The 21,483-nt window shown below is 44.1% G+C and overlaps 1 protein-coding gene across 1 annotated transcript in view; it reads right to left on the bottom strand.

Annotated features, from left to right (window-relative positions):
• ift140 (intraflagellar transport 140 homolog (Chlamydomonas)) overlaps nt 1–21,483 on the bottom strand; it is a 218,852-nt gene that overhangs the window by 22,775 nt on the left and 174,594 nt on the right. Inside the window, exons 22-25 of the mRNA XM_059978862.1 lie at nt 18,890–19,022; nt 12,449–12,592; nt 7,922–8,050; nt 5,316–5,498 (exon numbers count right to left, since the gene is read on the bottom strand). Coding sequence (XP_059834845.1) covers nt 5,316–5,498; nt 7,922–8,050; nt 12,449–12,592; nt 18,890–19,022 — 589 coding nt within the window. The remainder of the gene's footprint in view (nt 1–5,315; nt 5,499–7,921; nt 8,051–12,448; nt 12,593–18,889; nt 19,023–21,483) is intronic.

The following is a 21,483-nucleotide window of genomic DNA, read 5'->3' as shown; positions in this document are numbered from 1 at the left end:
CCGGCCTTCTCACTGAGTGGACACTCTGGATTCCCAGCCTTCTCACTGAGTCGACACTCTGGATTCCCGGCCTTCTCACTGAGTCGACACTCTGGATTCCCGGCCTTCTCACTCAGTGGACACTCTGGATTCCTGGCCTTCTCACTGAGTCGACACTCTGGATTCCCGGCCTTCTCACTGAGTGGTCACTCTGGATTCCCGGCCTTCTCACTGAGTCGACACTCTGGATTCCCGGCCTTCTCACTGAGTGGACACTCTGGATTCCCGGCCTTCTCACTGAGTGGACACTCTGGATTCCCGGCCTTCTCACTGAGTGGACACTCTGGATTCCCGGCCTTCTCACTGAGTGGACACTCTGGATTCCCGGCCTTCTCACTGAGTCGACACTCTGGATTCCCGGCCTTCTCACTGAGTCGACACTCTGGATTCCCGGCCTTCTCACTGAGTGGTCACTCTGGATTCCCGGCCTTCTCACTGAGTCGACACTCTGGATTCCCGGCGTTCTCACTGAGTGGACACTCTGGATTCCCGGCCTTCTCACTGAGTGGACACTCTGGATTCCCGGCCTTCTCACTGAGTGGACACTCTGGATTCCCAGCCTTCTCACTGAGTCGACACTCTGGATTCCCGGCCTTCTCACTGAGTGGACACTCTGGATTCCCGGCCTTCTCACTGAGTCGACACTCTGGATTCCCGGCCTTCTCACTCAGTGGACACTCTGGATTCCCGGCCTTCTCACTGAGTCGACACTCTGGATTCCCGGCCTTCTCACTGAGTGGTCACTCTGGATTCCCGGCCTTCTCACTGAGTCGACACTCTGGATTCCCGGCCTTCTCACTGAGTCGACACTCTGGATTCCCGGCCTTCTCACTGAGTGGAGACTCTGGATTCCCGGCCTTCTCACTGAGTGGACACTCTGGATTCCCGGCCTTCTCACTCAGTCGACACTCTGGATTCCCGGCCTTCTCACTGAGTCGACACTCTGGATTCCCAGCCTTCTCACTGAGTCGACACTCTGGATTCCCGGCCTTCTCACTGAGTGGACACTCTGGATTCCCGGCCTTCGCACTGAGCGGACACTCTGGGTTCCCGGCCTTCGCACTGAGCGGACACTCTGGATTCCCGGCCTTCTCACTGAGTGGAGACTCTGGGTTCCCGGCCTTCTCACTGAGTGGAGACTCTGGATTCCCGGCCTTCTCACTGAGTGGACACTCTGGGTTCCCGGCCTTCTCACTGAGTCGTCACTCTGGATTCCCGGCCTTCTCACTGAGTGGACACTCTAGGTTCCCGGCCTTCTCACTGTGTGGACACTCTGGATTCCTAGCCCTTTCAACACTCTCCTTACTGACAGAACATTCTGGTGTGCCAGTCCTGTCTATAATCTCCTTACCGAATGAACAGTCCAGTTACCGAGCCTTTTTTGTAATCTTCTTACAGGGTCGATAGTCTGGTTTCTGCACCCTTACTACTCTCTTCATGTTGAGTGGACTGTCTAGATTCCCAGTACTTTCTACACTCCTCCTTCTGAGTGGACAGTCTCCTTTCTCTGCCCTTTCTACACTCCCCGTTCTGAGTGGATAGTCTCCTTTCTCTGCCCTTTCTACACTCCTCGTTCTGAGTGAATTCTTCTTTCTGTGCCCTTTCTACACTCCTGGTTCTGAGTGAATTCTCCCTTCTCTGCCCTTTCTACACTCCTCGTTCTGAGTGAATTCTCCTTTCTCTGCCCTTTCTACACTCCTGGTTTTGAGTGAATTCTCCTTTCTCTGCCCTTTCTACACTCCTGAGTGGACAGTCTCCTTTCTCTGCCCTTTCTACACTCCTCGTTCTGAGTGAATTCTCCTTTCTCTGCCCTTTCTACACTCCCCGTTCTGAGTGGATTGTCTCCTTTCTCTGTCCTTTCTACACTCCTCGTTCTGAGTGAATTCTCCTTTCTCTGTCCTTTCTACACTCCTCGTTCTGAGTGAATTCTCCTTTCTCTGCCCTTTCTACACTCCCCGTTCTGAGTGAATTCTCCTTTCTCTGCCCTTTCTACACTCCTCGTTCTGAGTGAATTCTCCTTTCTCTGCCCTTTCTACACTCCCCGTTCTGAGTGAATTCTCCTTTCTCTGCCCTTTCTACACTCCTGGTTCTGAATGAATTCTCCTTTCTCTGCCCTTTCTACACTCCTCGTTCTGAGTGAATTCTCCTTTCTCTGCCCTTTCTACACTCCTCGTTCTGAGTGAATTCTCCTTTCTCTGCCCTTTCTACACTCCTCGTTCTGTGGATAGTCTCCTTTCTCTGCCCTTTCTACACTCCCCATTCTGAGTGAATTCTCCTTTCTCTGCCCTTTCTACACTCCCTGTTCTGAGTGAATTCTCCTTTCTCTGCCCTTTCTACACTCCTCGTTCTGAGTGAATTCTCCTTTCTCTGCCCTTTCTACACTCCTCGTTCTGTGGATAGTCTCCTTTCTCTGCCCTTTCTACACTCCCCATTCTGAGTGAATTCTCCTTTCTCTGCCCTTTCTACACTCCCTGTTCTGAGTGAATTCTCCTTTCTCTGCCCTTTCTACACTCCTCGTTCTGAGTGGACAGTCTCCTTTCTCTGCCCTTTCTACACTCCCCGTTCTGAGTGGATAGTCTCCTTTCTCTGCCCTTTCTACACTCCCCGTTCTGAGTGGATAGTCTCCTTTCTCTGCCCTTTCTACACTCCTCGTTCTGAGTGAATTCTTCTTTCTGTGCCCTTTCTACACTCCTGGTTCTGAGTGAATTCTCCCTTCTCTGCCCTTTCTACACTCCTCGTTCTGAGTGAATTCTCCTTTCTCTGCCCTTTCTACACTCCTGGTTTTGAGTGAATTCTCCTTTCTCTGCCCTTTCTACACTCCTGAGTGGACAGTCTCCTTTCTCTGCCCTTTCTACACTCCCCGTTCTGAGTGGATAGTCTCCTTTCTCTGTCCTTTCTACACTCCTCGTTCTGAGTGAATTCTCCTTTCTCTGCCCTTTCTACACTCCCCGTTCTGAGTGGATAGTCTCCTTTCTCTGTCCTTTCTACACTCCTCGTTCTGAGTGAATTCTCCTTTCTCTGCCCTTTCTACACTCCTCGTTCTGAGTGAATTCTCCTTTCTCTGCCCTTTCTACACTCCTCGTTCTGTGGATAGTCTCCTTTCTCTGCCCTTTCTACACTCCCCATTCTGAGTGAATTCTCCTTTCTCTGCCCTTTCTACACTCCCTGTTCTGAGTGAATTCTCCTTTCTCTGCCCTTTCTACACTCCTGGTTCTGAGTGGATAGTCTCCTTTCTCTGCCCTTTCTACACTCCTCGTTCTGAGTGGATAGTCTCATTTTTCTGCCCTTTCTACACTCCTCGTTCTGAGTGGATAGTCTCGTTCCTCTGCCCTTTCTACACTCCCCGTTCTGAGTGGATAGTCTCCTTTCTCTGCCCTTTCTATACTCCTCGTTCTGAGTGAATTCTCCTTTCTCTGCCCTTTCTATACTCCTCGTTCTGAGTGGATAGTCTCCTTTCTCTGCCCTTTCTATACTCCTCGTTCTGTGAATTCTCCTTTCTCTGCCCTTTCTACACTCCTCGTTCTGAGTGAATTCTCCTTTCTCTGCTCTTTCTACATTCCTCGTTCCGAGTGGATAGTCTCCTTTCTCTGCCCTTTTTACACACCTCGTTCTGAGTGAATTCTCCTTTCTCTGCTCTTTCTACATTCCTCGTTCCGAGTGGATAGTCTCCTTTCTCTGCCCTTTCTACACTCCTCGTTCTGAGTGGATAGTCTCATTTTTCTGCCCTTTCTACACTCCTCGTTCTGAGTGGATAGTCTCCTTTCTCTGCCCTTTCTACACTCCCCGTTCTGAGTGGATAGTCTCCTTTCTCTGCCCTTTCTACACTCCTCGTTCTGAGTGAATTCTCCTTTCTCTGCCCTTTCTACACTCCCCGTTCTGAGTGGATAGTCTCCTTTCTCTGTCCTTTCTACACTCCTCGTTCTGAGTGAATTCTCCTTTCTCTGCCCTTTCTACACTCCCCGTTCTGAGTGAATTCTCCTTTCTCTGCCCTTTCTACACTCCCCGTTCTGAGTGAATTCTCCTTTCTCTGCCCTTTCTACACTCCTGGTTCTGAGTGAATTCTCCTTTCTCTGCCCTTTCTACACTCCTCGTTCTGAGTGGATAGTCTCCCTTCTCTGTCCTTTCTACACTCCTCGTTCTGAGTGAATTCTCCTTTCTCTGCCCTTTCTACACTCCCCGTTCTGAGTGAATTCTCCTTTCTCTGCCCTTTCTACACTCCCCGTTCTGAGTGAATTCTCCTTTCTCTGCCCTTTCTACACTCCTGGTTCTGAGTGAATTCTCCTTTCTCTGCCCTTTCTACACTCCTCGTTCTGAGTGGATAGTCTCCCTTCTCTGCCCTTTCTACACTCCTCGTTCTGAGTGAATTCTCCTTTCTCTGCCCTTTCTACACTCCTCGTTCTGAGTGAATTCTCCTTTCTCTGCCCTTTCTACACTCCCCGTTCTGAGTGAATTCTCCTTTCTCTGCCCTTTCTACACTCCTGGTTCTGAATGAATTCTCCTTTCTCTGCCCTTTCTACACTCCTCGTTCTGAGTGAATTCTCCTTTCTCTGCCCTTTCTACACTCCCCGTTCTGAGTGGATAGTCTCCCTTCTCTGCCCTTTCTACACTCCTCGTTCTGAGTGAATTCTCCTTTCTCTGCCCTTTCTACACTCCTCGTTCTGAGTGAATTCTCCTTTCTCTGCCCTTTCTACACTCCTCGTTCTGTGGATAGTCTCCTTTCTCTGCCCTTTCTACACTCCCCATTCTGAGTGAATTCTCCTTTCTCTGCCCTTTCTACACTCCTGGTTCTGAGTGAATTCTCCTTTCTCTGCCCTTTCTACACTCCTCGTTCTGAGTGGATAGTCTCATTTTTCTGCCCTTTCTACACTCCCCGTTCTGAGTGGATAGTCTCCTTTCTCTGCCCTTTCTTTACTCCCCGTTCTGAGTGAATTCTCCTTTCTCTGCCCTTTCTACACTCCTCGTTCTGAGTGGATATTCTCCTTTCTCTGCCCTTTCTACACTACTCGTTCTGAGTGGATAGTCTCGTCTCTCTGCCCTTTCTACACTACTCGTTCTGAGTGGATAGTCTCGTCTCTCTGCCCTTTCTACACTCCTCGTTCTGAGTGAATTCTCCTTTCTCTGCCCTTTCTACACGCCTCGTTCTGAGTGGCTAGTCTCGTTTCTCTGCCCATTCTGCTCTCTGTTTGCAGACTGTTTGTTCTGGTTTCCCAGCCTTCCTGCACTCTTGTTACTGAGTGGTCAGTGTGGTTTCCCAGCCCTGTGGACACTATTCTTACCTTCTTTGCAGTTACCAACAATTGCACTGCCTTTTCAAACTGCTCATGCTCAGTGAAGAAATCAGAACAGCGGGACAGAAGGGCAGGATCAGAGTTCTCATCCAGGTCCTCAGCAATCAGCTGCAAAGCACTGAACTGTTGTGTAGCAAAGGCCAATTCAACAGCTTTGGAAAAGTGACCACTCTGCAAGGAAACAGCCAACCATTAGTGATCAGTATTGCAGTCAGTGGAGGGGATAGAGTCACACTCTCTGTGCTTACTATACTCAGTCGTATAAAGACAAAAAGTACCTTTATTTGTCAGACGAACATTAAAGCATATGTGCAACAAAATGAGTCGTTTGTGACAACGACCAACACAATCTGAGGGCAGCCAACAAGTGTTGCCATGCTTCCAGCAAAAATACAACATGCCCACCACTTACTAATCCTAACCCATACATCTTTGGAATGTGAGAAGAAACCTGATCATCCAGAAACCCACATGGTCAAGGGAAGAACGTTCAAATTTCTCACAGTGAGTGGCGGGAATTGAACCCCAGTCAGTGATTGTTGGCACTGCAAAGCATTGCTCTAACCACTAGAATATAAGGGGTTGAAAGGGAAAATAAATCAGCCACGGTGGAATGGTGGAGCAGAATTGATGGGCCAAATGGCCTAACTATTCTGTATTTTTCTGAGTGCTTCAGGGTCTGTTGAACAAGAATGGATCGTCATAAAAAGTTATTAAGGGTATTGGTCCAAATTACAACAGACGAATGGTTGGAAAGCACAACAACACACTGAAACACTATATCGATGCATGCTCTATTTATCTAATAAGTAATGCTCACATTTGGGTGCAGGGTGGAGATATGTCTCTACCAGAGGAGGTGTAAGGTGTTCCTTCCCTTTGCTAGCCTGCAGGTCACCCTTGGGCAAGGTGTAACACCAGATAACCCATTGATCAGGGTCATGGGAAGTCAGGGGAACAGGTGGTGGATGGTCGTATGAGCAGATGGTGCATATTACAATTCCTGGTTATGTGACCACTGACGCCAGGCAGACGACCTCTGAAGACTTTTGATAATAACTGGGTCACCCGTTTTGTAAAGACACTGCCTAGAAGAAGACGATGGCAAATGACTTCTGTTGAAAAATTTGCCAAGAACAATCATGGTCATGGAAAAACCGTGGTTGCCGACGTCATATGACATGGCACATAATGAATGAGCGAATGTTCACATTAAGGGAAGAATTCGTTTTCTGTCTTTGGAAACTTTCATTGGATTCAGGAATCTTTATTTTAAGAATCTTCAGCAATACACAAGGCTATTGAGTGTACAAGTCCTAACAACAAAAGAAACTGGAGTGGGCCATTTACTCCTTGAAACTGCTCTGCTATTTAACATCAGGTTTAACACTATTACTGTGCCAGTGACCCAGGTTGAATTCCCGTTGCTGTCTGTAAGGAGTTTGTATGTTCTCGCTGTTTCTATGTGGGTTTCCTCCTGATGCTCCAGTTTCCTCCCACAAAGACGTATGGGTTAATTGGTCAAATGGGTATAATTGAGCAGTGTGGGCTCAATAGGCCAAAAGGGCCTGTTACCACATTGCATTGCTAAGTTCCTCAAGCATTTTATGTGTGTTGCTCTGAAGTTAGAAATTTTTTTTAACCAAAATAAACATTATTATAATAAAAAATTACAGAAATAAACCATGCAATGCCTTGTCATTTTTACATTCTTAAATGTTAAATTACATTGTTTAAAACCAATAGCACTGCTGCCCCTAAGGTGGCTCCCTGGGGTGATTCACTACTACAATAACCCCTCACCCAAACAGCCCCTCCTTGTCCAGTGGCGGAAAGGCTCTATATTGTGGTCCTTTTCCACTGAGTCCTTTTCGTGTCTGCTGTAGCTTGGTGTTGCAGAAATCCAAAGATTATCAACCTTTATCCTTTAAGCCAAATTCTGCAGAGATTTTAATCTTGTGTCTTCAGACAAAAGCAATAACTTTCAAAGCCATAAGAGATGGAAAGGTCTGGGTATCTTTCACTATTGCTTTAATGCAGGGGCTTCCAATCTTTTTTATGCCATGGGCCCCTACTATTAACTGAGAGGTCCGTGGACCACAGGTTGGGAACCCTTGCTTTAATGGGACCATTCAATTTACCTGTGAAACCTGGGAAGGTGAATTGGCATCACTGACTGCCATTCCCACTGAAAGATGGAAGATTAATGGAAGTGGCTGATGGTCTCATCCAATGGGCAGAATTCGGAATCAGGGGAGTAATTTCATAAAAGGTAAAATTTGAATCAGAAAGGCCAAAACTTGGAGCATAGATTTAAGGTGAGAGGGGAAAGCTTTAAAAGGGACCTGAGGTACAACATTTTCCAATTTGAGGGTGGTGAGTGGATGGAACGAGTGCTAGAGGAAGTCATTGAGCCAGGTGAAAGAGTAAATTTAAGAAGTGCTTGGGGAGCGGCTTAGTGGGACAAAGATGAAACATAAGTAATTGGGACTAGCTGGGTGGGCACCATGATGAACTGGTTGGGCCGAAGGGCCTGTATATGCGTCGATTTGCTCTATGAATCTAAGTCAAACAGCTATTAGGACTGTGCATACCTTATGATACAGCATCACAGCACGATCCATCTGGAGGCCCTTCTCTTCATAGTAACGTGCTGCCTCCATCATGTCCTCTGGGGAACTCAGCAGAGACAGGTTCATCAGCTGATCATCAAGCCCACTGTCCTAGATTAGAATGGAATCACACTGATATATGAAACCATAAGACCACGACACATTGGAGCAGAATTAGGCATTTGGCTATCAGTTCTGCTCTGCCATTCCATCATGGCTGATTTATTTTCCCCCTCAACCCCTTTCTCTGGCCTCCTCCTCATAACCTTTGATGCCCTGACAAATCAATAGCTTTTAACCTCCACTTTAAATATACCAAATGACTTATCCTCTATAGCCATTTGTGGCAATGAATTCCATAGATTCACAACCCTTTGGCTGAAGAAATTCCTCCTCACCTCTGTCTTAGGCTGTGCTCTCTGGTCCTGGACTCTCCCACTATTGGAAACGCCTTTTATGCATCCACTCTACCTACACCTTTTACTACAAGCATGTTCAGCTACAAATGCCAAGTGAGGAATCCATTTAAGCCTCTTCCTGAAGCCATTGTGAAGACAAGTCAATTCATTCAATGTAGTATCAAGATTAAGTCTGAAACATCGCAGCTGTAGTGGGAGTTTTCTGCTCCATATGTCCATTCTGATTACCGGCAAAGTAGCGACAGTAGTGATTAACACTGCTATCAGTCTATTTTATTCACCAATGCTCGGTTATGGTAGAATTTAGAACAGAGGACATAGAACATTACAGCACAGTACAGGCCCTTTGGCCCACAATGTTGTACCAAGCTTTTAACCTGCTCCTAGATCAATCTAACCCCTCCCACATAGTTCTCCATTTTTCTATCATTTATCTGCCTATTTAAGTATATCTTAAAATGTTCCTAACGTATCTGCCTGGTAGCACGTTCCACACACCCACCACTCTCTGTGTAATAAATCTAAATCTGACATAAGATCATAAGATAAAGGAGAGGAATTAGGCCATTTGGCCCACTGAGTCTCCTCTGCCATTTCATCATGGCTGATCCATTTTTCCTCTCAGTCTCAATCAACTGCCTTCCCCCTGTATCCCTTCATCCCCTGACCAATCAGGAATCCAGCAACCTCTGCCTTAAATATACATAAAGACTTGCGCTCCACAGCTGCTTGTGGCAAAGAATTCCACAGATTCAACATTCTCTGGCTAAAGAAATGCCTCCTCATCTGTTTTAAAAGGAGGTCCCTCTACTTGGAGACGTTCTCCAGATATAGACTCTCCCATCCTGTCCACATCCACTCTGTCAAGGCCTTTCACCTTTCAGTATATTTCAATGAGGTCACCCCTCATTCTTCTGAATTCCAGTGAATACAGGCCCAAAGTCATCAAACACTCTTCATATGACAAGCCATTCAATCCCGGAATCATTTTTGTGAACCTCCTTTGAACCCTCTCCAGTTTCAGCGCATCTTTCTACAATAAGGGGTCCAAACCTGTTCGCAGTACTCCAAATGAGGCCTCACCTTACATCCTTGTTTTTATATTCTAGTCCATAAGACCATAAGACACAGGAGTAGAATTAAGTTATTTGGCCCATCAAGTCTGTTCACCCATTTACTAATGGCTGACCCTTTTTTCCCCTCCTCAGCCACACTCCCCAGCCTTTTTCCCATAACCTTTGATGCTGTGCCCAATCAAGAACCTATGAAACTCTGCCTTATATACATCCAATGACCTGGCCTTCACAGCTGCCTGTGGTAACAAACTCCACAAATCCACCCCCCTCTGGCTAAAGACATTTTTCCTATCTTTTTTTAAATGGATGCATGTCTATCCTGAGGCAGTGCCCTCTTGTCCTAGACTCCCCCACCATGGGAAACATCCTTTCCAATTCTACTCTGTCTAGGCCTTTCAACTCTCAAAAGGATTCAAAGAGATCCTCCCTCATCCTTCTAAATTCAAACGAGTACAGACCCAGAGTCATCAATCATCCCTTGTATGATAAGACTTTTATTCCCAGAATCATCCTTGTGAACTTCTTCTGAATCAATGCCAGCACATCTTTTCTTAGATGAGGAGTCCAAAGCTGTTCGCAATACTCAAGGTGAGGTCTCACCGGTGCCTTATAAAGCCTCAGCAACACATCCCTGATCTTATATTCTAGACCTCTTGAAATGAATGCTAATATTGCATTTGCCTTCCTCACCACCAAGTTAACCTTTACGGTGTTCTGCACAAGGACTCCCCAAGTCCTCTTGCATCTCAGATTTTTGGGCTTTTTTACCCATTTAGAAAATAGTCTGTATATTTATTTCTTCTACCAAAGTGCATGACCATGTATCTTCTAACATTCATTTCATTTGCCACTTTCTTGCCTATTCTCCTAATCTGTCTAAGTCCTTCTGCAACACACACAAAATGCTGATGGAACACAGCAGCCCAGGCAGCACCTATAGGGAGATCCATAGGCCATCAAACTTATTCAGTTCATCCGCCTTTCCTTGTCCCCTATTACTACCTCTCCATTATCATTTTCCAGCGGCCTGATATCCACTCTACACTTTATGTATCTGAGGATACATAACCTGGCTACCTTACTTTCGCATTCCATCTTTACCTTCTTAATGACTTATTAAAAGCTTCCCAATTCTCTAACTTCACACTAATTTTTGCTCTATTATATGCCCTCTCTTTGACTTTTATGCTGGCTTTGACTTCTCTTGTTAGCCACAGTTGCGTCATCTTTCCTTTAGAATGTACATTGGGATGTATATATCCTAAGCCTTCTGAATTGTTTCCAGAAATTCCAATCATTACTGCTCTGCCATCATCCCTAGCAGTGTTCTTTTCCAGTCAACTCTGGCCAACTCCTCTTTCATGCAACTGTTCTGCAAGTTCATCGATTTTATTCTGTATTCTGTGCACATTCAAATATCACCCTTTTCAATTTGCAACTCATCCTGTTAACTGCAATTCTGCCCTATCAACAGTCTCTCTTCACTACACGTTGCCTCTGTTTGTAAACCAGCTACCTCGTCTTCATCACTATTAGCCACCTTTCATACAATACTTCTTGTATTGAAATATATGCAGTTCAGGACACCAGTCACACGATGTTCAACCTTTTGATTTCTGACTTCAACTGAGGTCTTATCAACATCTGTCTCCACAACCTCTCCACTAAATGTTCTGGCACTCTGGTTCCCATCCCCCTGCAACTCTAGTTTAAATCCCACCATGCATCTCCCCTATACATTCACACTGACAACAGGGGCCCCCCAGGGCTGTGTGCTCAGTCCACTGCTGGTCACTCTGCTGACCCACAGCTGTGCTACAACACACAGCTCGAACCACATCATCAAGTTCGCTGATGACATGACCATGGTGGGTCTCATCAGCAAGAATGACGAGTCAGCATACAGAGAGGAGGTGCAGCGGCTAAGACTGGTGCAGAACCAACAACCTGTCTCTGAATGTGAACAAAAGAGATGGTTGTTGACTTCAGGAGGGCATAGAGTGACCACACTCCGCTGAACACTGACGGCTCCTCAGTAGAAATCGTTAAGAGCACCAAATGTCTTGGTGTTCACTTGGCAGAGAATTTCATCTGGTCCTTCAACACCAGCTCCATAGCAAAAAAAGCCCAGCAGCATCTCTACTTTCTGCGAAGGCTGAGAAAAGTCTATCTCCCACCCCCCCATCCTCACCACATTCTGCAGAGGATATGTTGAGAGCATCCTGAGCAGCTGCATCACTGCCTGGTTTGGGAATTGCACCATTTCAGATTGCAAGACCCTGCAGTGGATACTGAGGTCAGCTGAGAAGATCATCGGAGTCTCTCTACCGGCCAATACCGACATTTACACTACACGCTGCATCCGCAAAGCAAACAGCATTATGAAGGACCCCATGTGCCCCTCATACAAACTCTTCTCCTTCCTGCCATCTGGGAAAAGGCACCGAAGCATTCGGGCTCTCACGACCAGACTTTGTAACAGTTTCTTCCCCCAAGCCATCAGATTCCTCAATACCCAGAGTCTGGACTGACACCAACTTACTGCCCTGTTTTGTGGCTATTGTCTTGTTTATTATTTATTGTAATGCCTACACTGTTTGGTGCACTTTATACAGTCCTGGGTAGGTCTGTAGTCTAGTGTAGTTTTTTGTGTTGTTTTACGTAGTTCAGTGTAGTTTTTGTACTGTTTCATGTAACACCATGGTCCTGAAAAACATTGTCTTGATTTTACTGTGTACTGTACCAGCAGTTACGGTTGAAATGACAATAAAAAGTGACTTGACTTGACTTTCCTCCAATCATCTTAAAATGATGCTCCATCATATTAGCCCTTTCTGCACTGGGAAAAGGGCACTAGCTGTCCACTAGAGTTATGCCTCTTATCAGCAAAGGCTGTATAGCCATGAAACAAGAGTTAACAAGTCAAGTCAAGTCATATAAGTTATAGAGCAGAGAGAAAACAATGGCACCATGGATTGCAAATGCATGATCTGGGGACCGCTGGCAATCCTTACCTTGCAAAGACGTATTGCATTGTTGTACGCCTGTGCTCGAGTGTAGAAGTGAATGGCCTGTTTAATGTCATCCCGAGCCTCATACTGGCGAGCCAGGTGATAGGAAGCTGCATGGTTTCCTGTCTCATTGGCAATTTCAGAAGCCTTTAAAAAGAATGACAATCCATAATGAAAACTACAGTTTAAACACAAAAGCTTCTGCAGATGCTCAAAACCTGAAATATGCACATGCTGCTGGAGAAACTCAGCATGTATGGAGGAAAATAAACAGTCAACCTTTTGGCACTGGATGGCATCCTGATGAAGGGTCTGGGTGTGAAACATTGACTGCTTATCCCCATCCATATATGCTGAGTCCTCCAGCACTTTGTGTGCATTTCTAAACCTTGCAAGGTCATTATTTTAACAAAGGCTTCCAAATAGACACTGTGAACACCTTAAGTAAAAGATTCTTAATGTAAGCAATTTATTATAATGCCATTAATACCACAAAATGACATTAAAGTTGACCTTTGAACCTTTGAAATGGTCAGAATCAGATTTGTTATCACTCACGTCATGAAATTATTTGTTTCATGGAACATACAGTGCAGACATTAAAGTAAGAGAGATATAAAATAATAAGTAGTGCATTTAGAGAACTACAGTGAGGCAGTGTTTATGGGATTATAGATCATTCAGAAATCTGATGGCAGAGGGGAAGATCTGTGTGGCTAGGCATAGGTCAAATACTATCTATAAAGCCTCAGATTGAGACGAGAGGGCTTATAGGAGTAAGATATGCCAACTAATGGAGTGGTGCTGCAGCAACAACTTGGCACTCAACGTCAGTTAGATGAAAGAGCTGATTGTGGACTGCAGGAAGTGTAAGATGAAGGAATACATACCAATCCTCATAGAGGGATCAGAAGTGGAGAGAGTGAACAGTTTCAAGTTCCTGGGTGACAAGATCTCTGAGGATCTAACCTGGTCCCAACACATCGATGTAGTATAAAGAAGGAAAGACAGCGGCTATACTCCATTAGGTGTTTGAAGAGATTTGGCACGTCAACAAATACATTCAAAAACCTCTATAGATGTATAATGGAGAGCATTCTGACAGGCTGCATCACTGTCTGGTATGGGGGGGTGGGGGGAGCTGCTGCACAGGACTGAAAGAAGCTGCAGAGGGTTGTAAATTTAGTCAGCTCCATCTTGGGAATGAGCAAAGTACCCAGGACATCTTCAGGGAACGTTGTCTCAGAAGGCAGCGTCCATTATTAAAGACCTCCAGCACCCAGGGCATGCCCTTTTCTCACTGTTACCATCAGGTAGGAGGTACAGAAGCCTGAAGGCACACACTCAGCGATTCCGGAACAGCTTCTTCCCCGATTCCTAAATGGACATTGAACCCTTAGACACTACCTCACTTTTGTAATATACAGTATTTCTGCTTTTTCCAGATTTTTTGAATCTATTTAATATGTATATATCATTATTTATTTATCTATCTATCTATCTATCTATTTATTTATTTATTATTTTTAATGTGTTTATTATTTTTTTTCTCTTCTATATTACGCATTGCATTGAACTGCTGATGCTAAGTTAACAAATTTCACGTCACATGCTGGTAACAATAAACCCGATTCTGATTCTGAGAAGCTGTTCCTAAAACATTGAATGTGGGTCTTCAGGCTCCTGTACCTCCTCCTTGATGGTAGCAAAGAGAAAAGAGCATCTCCTTTGTGATGGATACCAGCTTTTGAAGATGTCAATGCTGTGGAGACTGGTGCCCACAATGAAGCGGGCTGAATCTACAACCCTCTGCAGCTTTTTCCAGTTCTGAGAAATGCCCCTTCATACCAGACAGTGACGCAACCAGTCAGAATGCTCTCCACAGTCTATCTGTAGAAATTTACTCGAGTCTTCGGTGACAAACCAAATCTCCTGAAACTCCTAATGAAATATAGACACTCCTATGCCTTCTTCACTCCATCCAGATGTAACTGGGCCACAGAAGGCTTGAATAGGACAATATGTAGGTTTAATGGAAAGTTGTGAAGGAAGAAAATAAAGATGCAGAGAGTTAGGGAAGGAAATCTGTGACTTAATACTTTGCCAGACACAGCACACTTGTCAACTGCAGAAATCAGGAGGTGCACAAGTCAGAGTTGGAGAATGCATTAGGGAATTGCAAAGATTCAAGGTTGTCTAATATCATTTACAGTATGCAAGTGAAAAGGAGAAGAAAATTATTGTTACTCCAGATCTGAGGCAGCACAAAACACACAATAATACAAAAAAATACGACAGATTGAATGTATGTCCATAAGGTGACACTAGGCACAAAGGTGTTTTTTTTCTTGATTTTTTTTTTCAATTTTCAAATTTAATTACATAGAATAATATCTATTCACAAAGGTGTTGATCAGCCTTACTGCTTGGGGAAAGTAACAGATTTTGAGTCTAGTGGTCCTGGTGTGGATGCTACGCAGCCTCTTCCCTGATGGAAGTGGGACAAACAGTCCATGAGCAGGGTGGGTGGGACCCTTCATGATGTTCCTGGCCCTTTTCTAACACCCTCCTGTATATATAGTATGTTCTTGATGGCATTCAGGCAACCTATTTTGAAGACTTTCCCATGAGATTTCCTAGTAACTGCTTGTTATTAGTGCAGTAGTTCAGAGATGTAATGTAAAAGTTGGGATGTAATGCTAAAGTTATACAAGGCATTGGTAAGGCCAAATTTGGAATATTGTGTGCAGTTCTGGTCACCGAATTATAGGAAAGATATCAATAAATTAGAGAGAGTGCAGAGACGATTTACTAGGATGTTACCTGGGTTTCAGCAATTAAGTTACAGAGAAAGGTTGAACAAGTTAGGTCTCTATTCATTGGAGCGTAGAAGGTTGAGGGGGGATTTGATAGAGGTATTTAAAATTTTGAGAGGGATAGATAGAGTTGACGTGAACAGGCTGTTTCCATTGAGAGTAGGGGAGATTCAAACTAGAGGAAATAATTTGAGAGTTAGGGGGCAGAAGTTTAAGGGAAACACGAGGGGGTATTTCTTTACTCAAAGAGTGATAGCTGTGTGGAATGAGCTTCCTGTAGAAGTAGTAGAGGCCAGTTCAGTTGTGTCATTTAAGGTAAAATTGGATAGGTATATGGACAGGAAAGGAGTGGAGGGTTATGGGCTGAGTGCGGGTAGGTGGGACTAGGTGAGATTAAGGGTTCGGCACGGACTAGGAGGGCCAAGATGGCCTGTTTCCGTGCTGTGATTGCTATATGGTTATATGGTTATATGTGAAATTGAGACTGTGTCTGTCTACTCTGCTAACTGAGGTTGAGATTTTATTTTTTTTAAATTTAGAGATACTGCATTGCAACAGAACTCGTGGGACCAATTACATCCATGTGAGCAATTAACCTACTAACCTGTGTGTCTTTGGAATGTGGAAGGAAACTGTAGCACAGTCATGGGGGGAGCATACAAACTCCTTACAGCATTGAACCCAGGTTGTTGGTGCTGTAATAGTGTTAGCTAACTGCTACGCTACCACACTATCCCAAATATCCTACTGTACACTTCACAGAGCCAACAGCATTCTGGCAAGCACAGCTTCCTTTATTGTGTCTAGAACTGAAAGATTAACTATTCGTTAATCTAATATCCTATGAGCAGATTACCAGTTATATTTGCCTATGTAACTTCAATTAATGCTTTTAATAAATAATCCCACACAGGTGGGGTGCATGACCTGTGTAAGTTTATTTAATGTTTGTCACTTTTGCTTTACCCTTGGATTTTGCAGCATTTTGGTTGCATTGAATTATGGAGAGAGGACTATTTCTACATCATCAAACTACATATATATCACCATATGCAACCACTTTTTTGTCAGCATCCGCAGTAATCTGTAGTCTAGTGTAGTTGTTGTGTGTTTTTTTTATGTAGTTCAGTCTAGTTGTTGTACTGTGTCATGTAGCACCATGGTCCTGAAAAACGTCTCATTTTTACTGTGTACTGTACCAGCAGTTATGGTCGAAATGACAATAAAAGTGACTTGACTTCACTTGAGTAAATACAAAAAGCACAATAGAATCAAGGAAAGACTGTACTCAACAAATTTGGACAAACACCCATTGTGCAAAAGATAACAAACTTCAAATACATAAATAAAATAATAATATTAATAATAAATAATAAGCAATAAATATCGAGAACATGAGATGAAGCGTCCTTGAAAATGAGTCCATAGGTTGTGGGAACAATTGAGTGATGGGTTGAGTGAAGTTATCCCCACTGGCTCGAGAGCCTGATGGTTGAGGGGTAATAACTGTTCCTGAACCTGGTAGTGCAGGTCCTGACACTCCTGTACCTTCTTCCTAATGGCAACAATGAGAAGAGAGCATAGCCTGAATGGTGGGGACCTTGATGATGGATGCTGCTTTCCTGTGACAGTGCTCCGTGTAGATGTGCTCAATGGCCGGGAGAGCTTTACCCATGATGGACTGGGCAGTATCCACTACTTTTTGCAAGATTTTCCTTCCAAGGGCATTGGTGTCAGAAAATCTATTTGTGATATTCTATATGACATTGAAGACCAAACAAATTCAAGTTCAACTTCAATTGTCATTCTACCATACGCATGAATGGAATTGAACGAAACAGCATTCTTCAAGGGCCAAGGTGTAAAACACTGTATCAAATAGTCACATGCAACACACAGCACATACAGCAAATATACGTAATTATGATAGCCAAAAAACATACTGTTATAAAAAATATTAAATAATAATAATAATATAGCCCAAGTCACTGAGTGTCACGGCCTGTAGATTGATGGTACATGAATGTTGTCGTGGAGCCAAGTTCCTGCAAGAACAGACTGCAGCAGTACTTTATCTCGTGCAGGTTTTCCTAGGAACAAACTCTGGAGCACAGAGCCAATGGGAGAGGTTAGCCGCCAACCCAGTATGAATCCAGCGACACACGTCCACCTCCAGCATCTCCTTCTTCGATGGCCACAATAAGCAACCCAGAGGCACGATGACCAGGTCCACACCACAACCGAGGACATGCAGCTCCCCCACTCTCAGTCTCACAGTATTCTACATGACCTCAGCTGGCCACCACACATCACAGGAACATGTCCACATTTAATTATTTCCCATTAACAAGCCAGAGGGTGATGAATCTGTGGAATTGATTGCCACAGACGGCTGTGGAGGCCCAGTCATTGGGTATATTTAAAGCAGAGGTTGATAAGTTCTTTATTAGTAAGGCTATTAGAGGCTACGGGGAGAAGGCAGGAGAATAAATCAGTCATGACTGAATGGTGGAGCAGATTTGATAGGCCAAATGGCCTAATTTTGCTCCTATGTCTTATGGTCTTCTGCACATAAAACCCATATTATTTCTAGACCCCCCATATCCCATTCTCTTTCCTGAGCAAGTTTTTACTTCAGAGAGTAAAAACTCTGCCATCCACTCTTAGAGGAAATGCCTTTCACCTAATACTCCTGTTCTTGTTAACTTCCCTGACTTTGATTTTAATGTTTTCTGAGTTTTCAAATCCTTCTTGTCACATTCCCATCAGGGAGGAGGCTATGTAGCATTCACACCACCAGACTCAAACCAGTTACCTTCCCAAGCAGTAAGACTGATCAACACCTCCACCTGCTTCCACACCCCAAACACCACTACTTTATCATCTCCTGTCAGAGTCACCTTACATACAGACACTCCTGTGCCTAGTGTCACTTTATGGACATGTGATCAATCTCTGTATATAAGCTATCTTATGTATTTATATTTATTGCGTTTTTCTTTATAATTGTCTTCTTTATCTTATTGTGTTTATTTTGTGCTGCATCGAATCCAGAGTACAATTCTTTTGTTCTCCTTTTCATTTGTGTACGGGAAATTACTTTGAACAATCTTGAATCTTGAAGAGTTCAATACATTGATATTAATTCAGAAATAAAATCACTAAACTTAAGTGTTTTTCACTGAACCAAGGATCTGTCATGGACAACTAAAATAAAGGCTGATGTTTGTTCAGCCAATATATTTTTCTGTGGAATTTAGCTGCCTCAGTGATGAGAGGACTGGAGATGGCCTGTCTTGGGTTTGGGAAGAGGTTTGTTTGATTGTTATTTTGTTGTTGTTGTTGTTGTGTTTGTGTTGTTCTGCTGAACATTTTGGAAATGGTATGTTGTTATCGGAATGTGTGGTAATAGTTGCAGGCTGCCCCCAGCATGTTCTTGGGTGCGTTGCTGTTGGTTACGTAATTTTTGACATACACATGATAAATGAATTTGAATGTGAATGTTCTGGGTTAATTACCACAGGCCGACTATGTGTGAAGGTCAAAGCAAAGTTCAGTCAGGGATGCACTGAACTAAGGAACATTGCCAAGAATAGAGAACAACAGAATTCACTTTTGTCCCTCTTACCTTCTGTATATTACCAAGATAACAATGAACACGAACAAGGGAGAGATAGTCCTGTGCCTTCTCGTAATATGTCAAAGCAGAATCCATGTCTGCTTGACTTTCCAAATACTGGGCCCACCACTTCCACAAGCTTCTGTGAATAACAAGGAGAAAAATACAATTTAACACAAGGACTCTGTAAAGCCCATTGAGGCAATGACAATGACAAAAATATAATCCATATTTAGACCATAAGACATAAGAGCAGAATTAGGCCATTTGGTCCATTGAGTCTGCTCTGCCAATCAATCACGGCTGATCCTTTTTTTTTCTCCTCCTTGACCACATTTCCCAGCCTTCTCCCCATAACCTTTAATGCCATATCCAAATCAAGAACCTATCAATCTCTGCCTTAAATACACCCAATGACCTGGCCTCCACAGCTGCATGTGGCAATAAATTCCACAAATTCAGCACACTCTGGCTAAAGGAATTTCTCCACACCTCTGTTTTGAACAGATGCCCCTCTATCTTGAGGCTGTGCCCTCTTGTCCTAGACTCTCCCACCATGGGAAACATCCTTTCCACTCTGACTAGGTCTTTCAACATTGGAAAGGCTTCAATGAGGTCATCCCTCATCCTTCTAAATTCCAGCAAGTACAGATACAGAGCTATCAAATGTTCTTTGTATGATAACCCTTTAATTCCTGGATTCATCCTTGTGAACCTCCTCTGGACCCTCTCCAATGCCAGTACACCTCTTCTAAGATGAGGATCCCAAGACCGTTCACAATTCTCTAGGTGAGGCCTCACCAGTGCCTTATAAAGCCTCAGCACCACATCCTTGCTCTTGTATTCTAGATCTCTTGAAATGAATGCATACATTGCTTTGCCTTCCTCACCACCGACTCTACCTGCAAGTTAACCTTTAGGGTGTTCTGCACAAGGACTTCCAAGTCCCTTTGCATCTCAGATTTTTGGATTTTCTCCCCGTTTAGAAAATAGTCCACACATTTATTTCTATTACTAAAATGCATGACCATGTATTTTCCAACATTATATTTCATTTGCCACTTTCTTGCCCATTCTCCAAATCTGTCTAAGTCACTCTGCATCCTACTCATTTCCTCAACACTACCTGCCCCACAACCAATCTTCATATCATCTGCAAATTTGGCAACAAAGCCACCTATTCCAACATCTAAATCATTTATATACAGCATAAAATAAGTGGTCCCAACACCATGCCCTGCGGAAAACACTAGTCACTGGCAGCCAACCAGAAAAGGATACTTTAATTTCCACTTGCTGCCTCCTTCCAATCAGTCAATGCTCTAACCATGCTAGTAACTTGCCCGTAAGCAGCCTCATGTGTGACAACTTGTCAAAGGCTTTCTGAAAGTCCAAAAGTCCAAGGTCCACTGCACTCCCTTTATCTATCCTACTTGTAATCTCCTCAAAGATTTCAAGTTGGATGTGTCTCCGGGACCAGATGAGATGTACCCCAGGCTACTGTGGGAGGCGAGGGAGGAGATTGGCTGAGCCTCTGGCAATGACCTTTGCATCATGAATGGGGACAAGAGAGGTTCCAGAGGATTGGAGAGGTTGCAGATGTTGTTCCTTTATTCAAGAAAGGAAGTAGAGATAGCCCAGGAAATTACAGACCAATGATTCTTACTTCAGTGGTTGGTAAATTGATGTAAAAAATCCTGAGAGGCAGGATTTATTAACATTTGGAGAGGCATAATATGATTAGGAATAGTCAGTATGGCTTTGTCAAAGGTAGGTCATGCCTTACGAGCCTGATTGATTTTTTTGAGGATGTGATTAAACACATTGATGACGGTAGAGCAGTAGATGTAGTGCATATGGATTTCAGCAAGGCATTTGATAAGGTACCCCATGCAAGGCTTATTGAGAAAGTAAGGAGGCATGGGATCCAAGGGGACATTGCTCTGTGGATCCAGAACTGACTTGCCCACTGAAGGCATAGAGTGGTTGTAGATGGGTCATATTCTGCATGGAGGTCGGTCACCAGTGGTGTGCCTCAGGGATCTGTTCTAGGACCCCTATTCTTTATGATTTTTATAAATGACCTGGGTGAGGAAGTGGAGGGATGGGTTAGTAAATTTGCTGAAGACACAAAGGTTGGAGGTGTTGTGAATAGTGTGGAGGGCCGTCAGAGGTTACAGTGGGACATCGATAGGATGCAAAACTGGGCTGAGTAGTGGCAGATGGAGTTCAACCCAGATTAAGTGTGAGGTGGTTCATTTTGGTAGGTCAAATATGATGGGAGAATATAGTATTAATAGTAAGACTCTTGGCAGTGTGGACGATCAGAGGGATCTTTGAGTCCGAGTCCATAGGATGCTCCAAGCTGCTACACAGGTTGACCCTGTGGCACACTGGCCTTCATCAAACGTGGGATTGTCTTTAGGAGCCAAGAGGTAATGTTGCAGCTATATAGGATCCTGGTCAGATCCCACTTGGAGTACTGTGCTCAGTTCTGGTTACCTCACTACATGAAGGATGTGGAAACCATAGAAAGGGTGCAGAGGAGATTTACAAGGATGTTGCCTGGATTGGGGAGCATGACTTATGAGAATATGTTGAGT

This window comes from Hypanus sabinus, chromosome 9 (assembly GCF_030144855.1).
Source record: "Hypanus sabinus isolate sHypSab1 chromosome 9, sHypSab1.hap1, whole genome shotgun sequence".
Classification (NCBI taxonomy): Eukaryota; Metazoa; Chordata; class Chondrichthyes; order Myliobatiformes; family Dasyatidae; genus Hypanus; species Hypanus sabinus.
The sequence above is the reverse complement of the archived record's forward strand: the minus strand, read 5'-3'. Positions and strand labels throughout refer to the sequence as shown.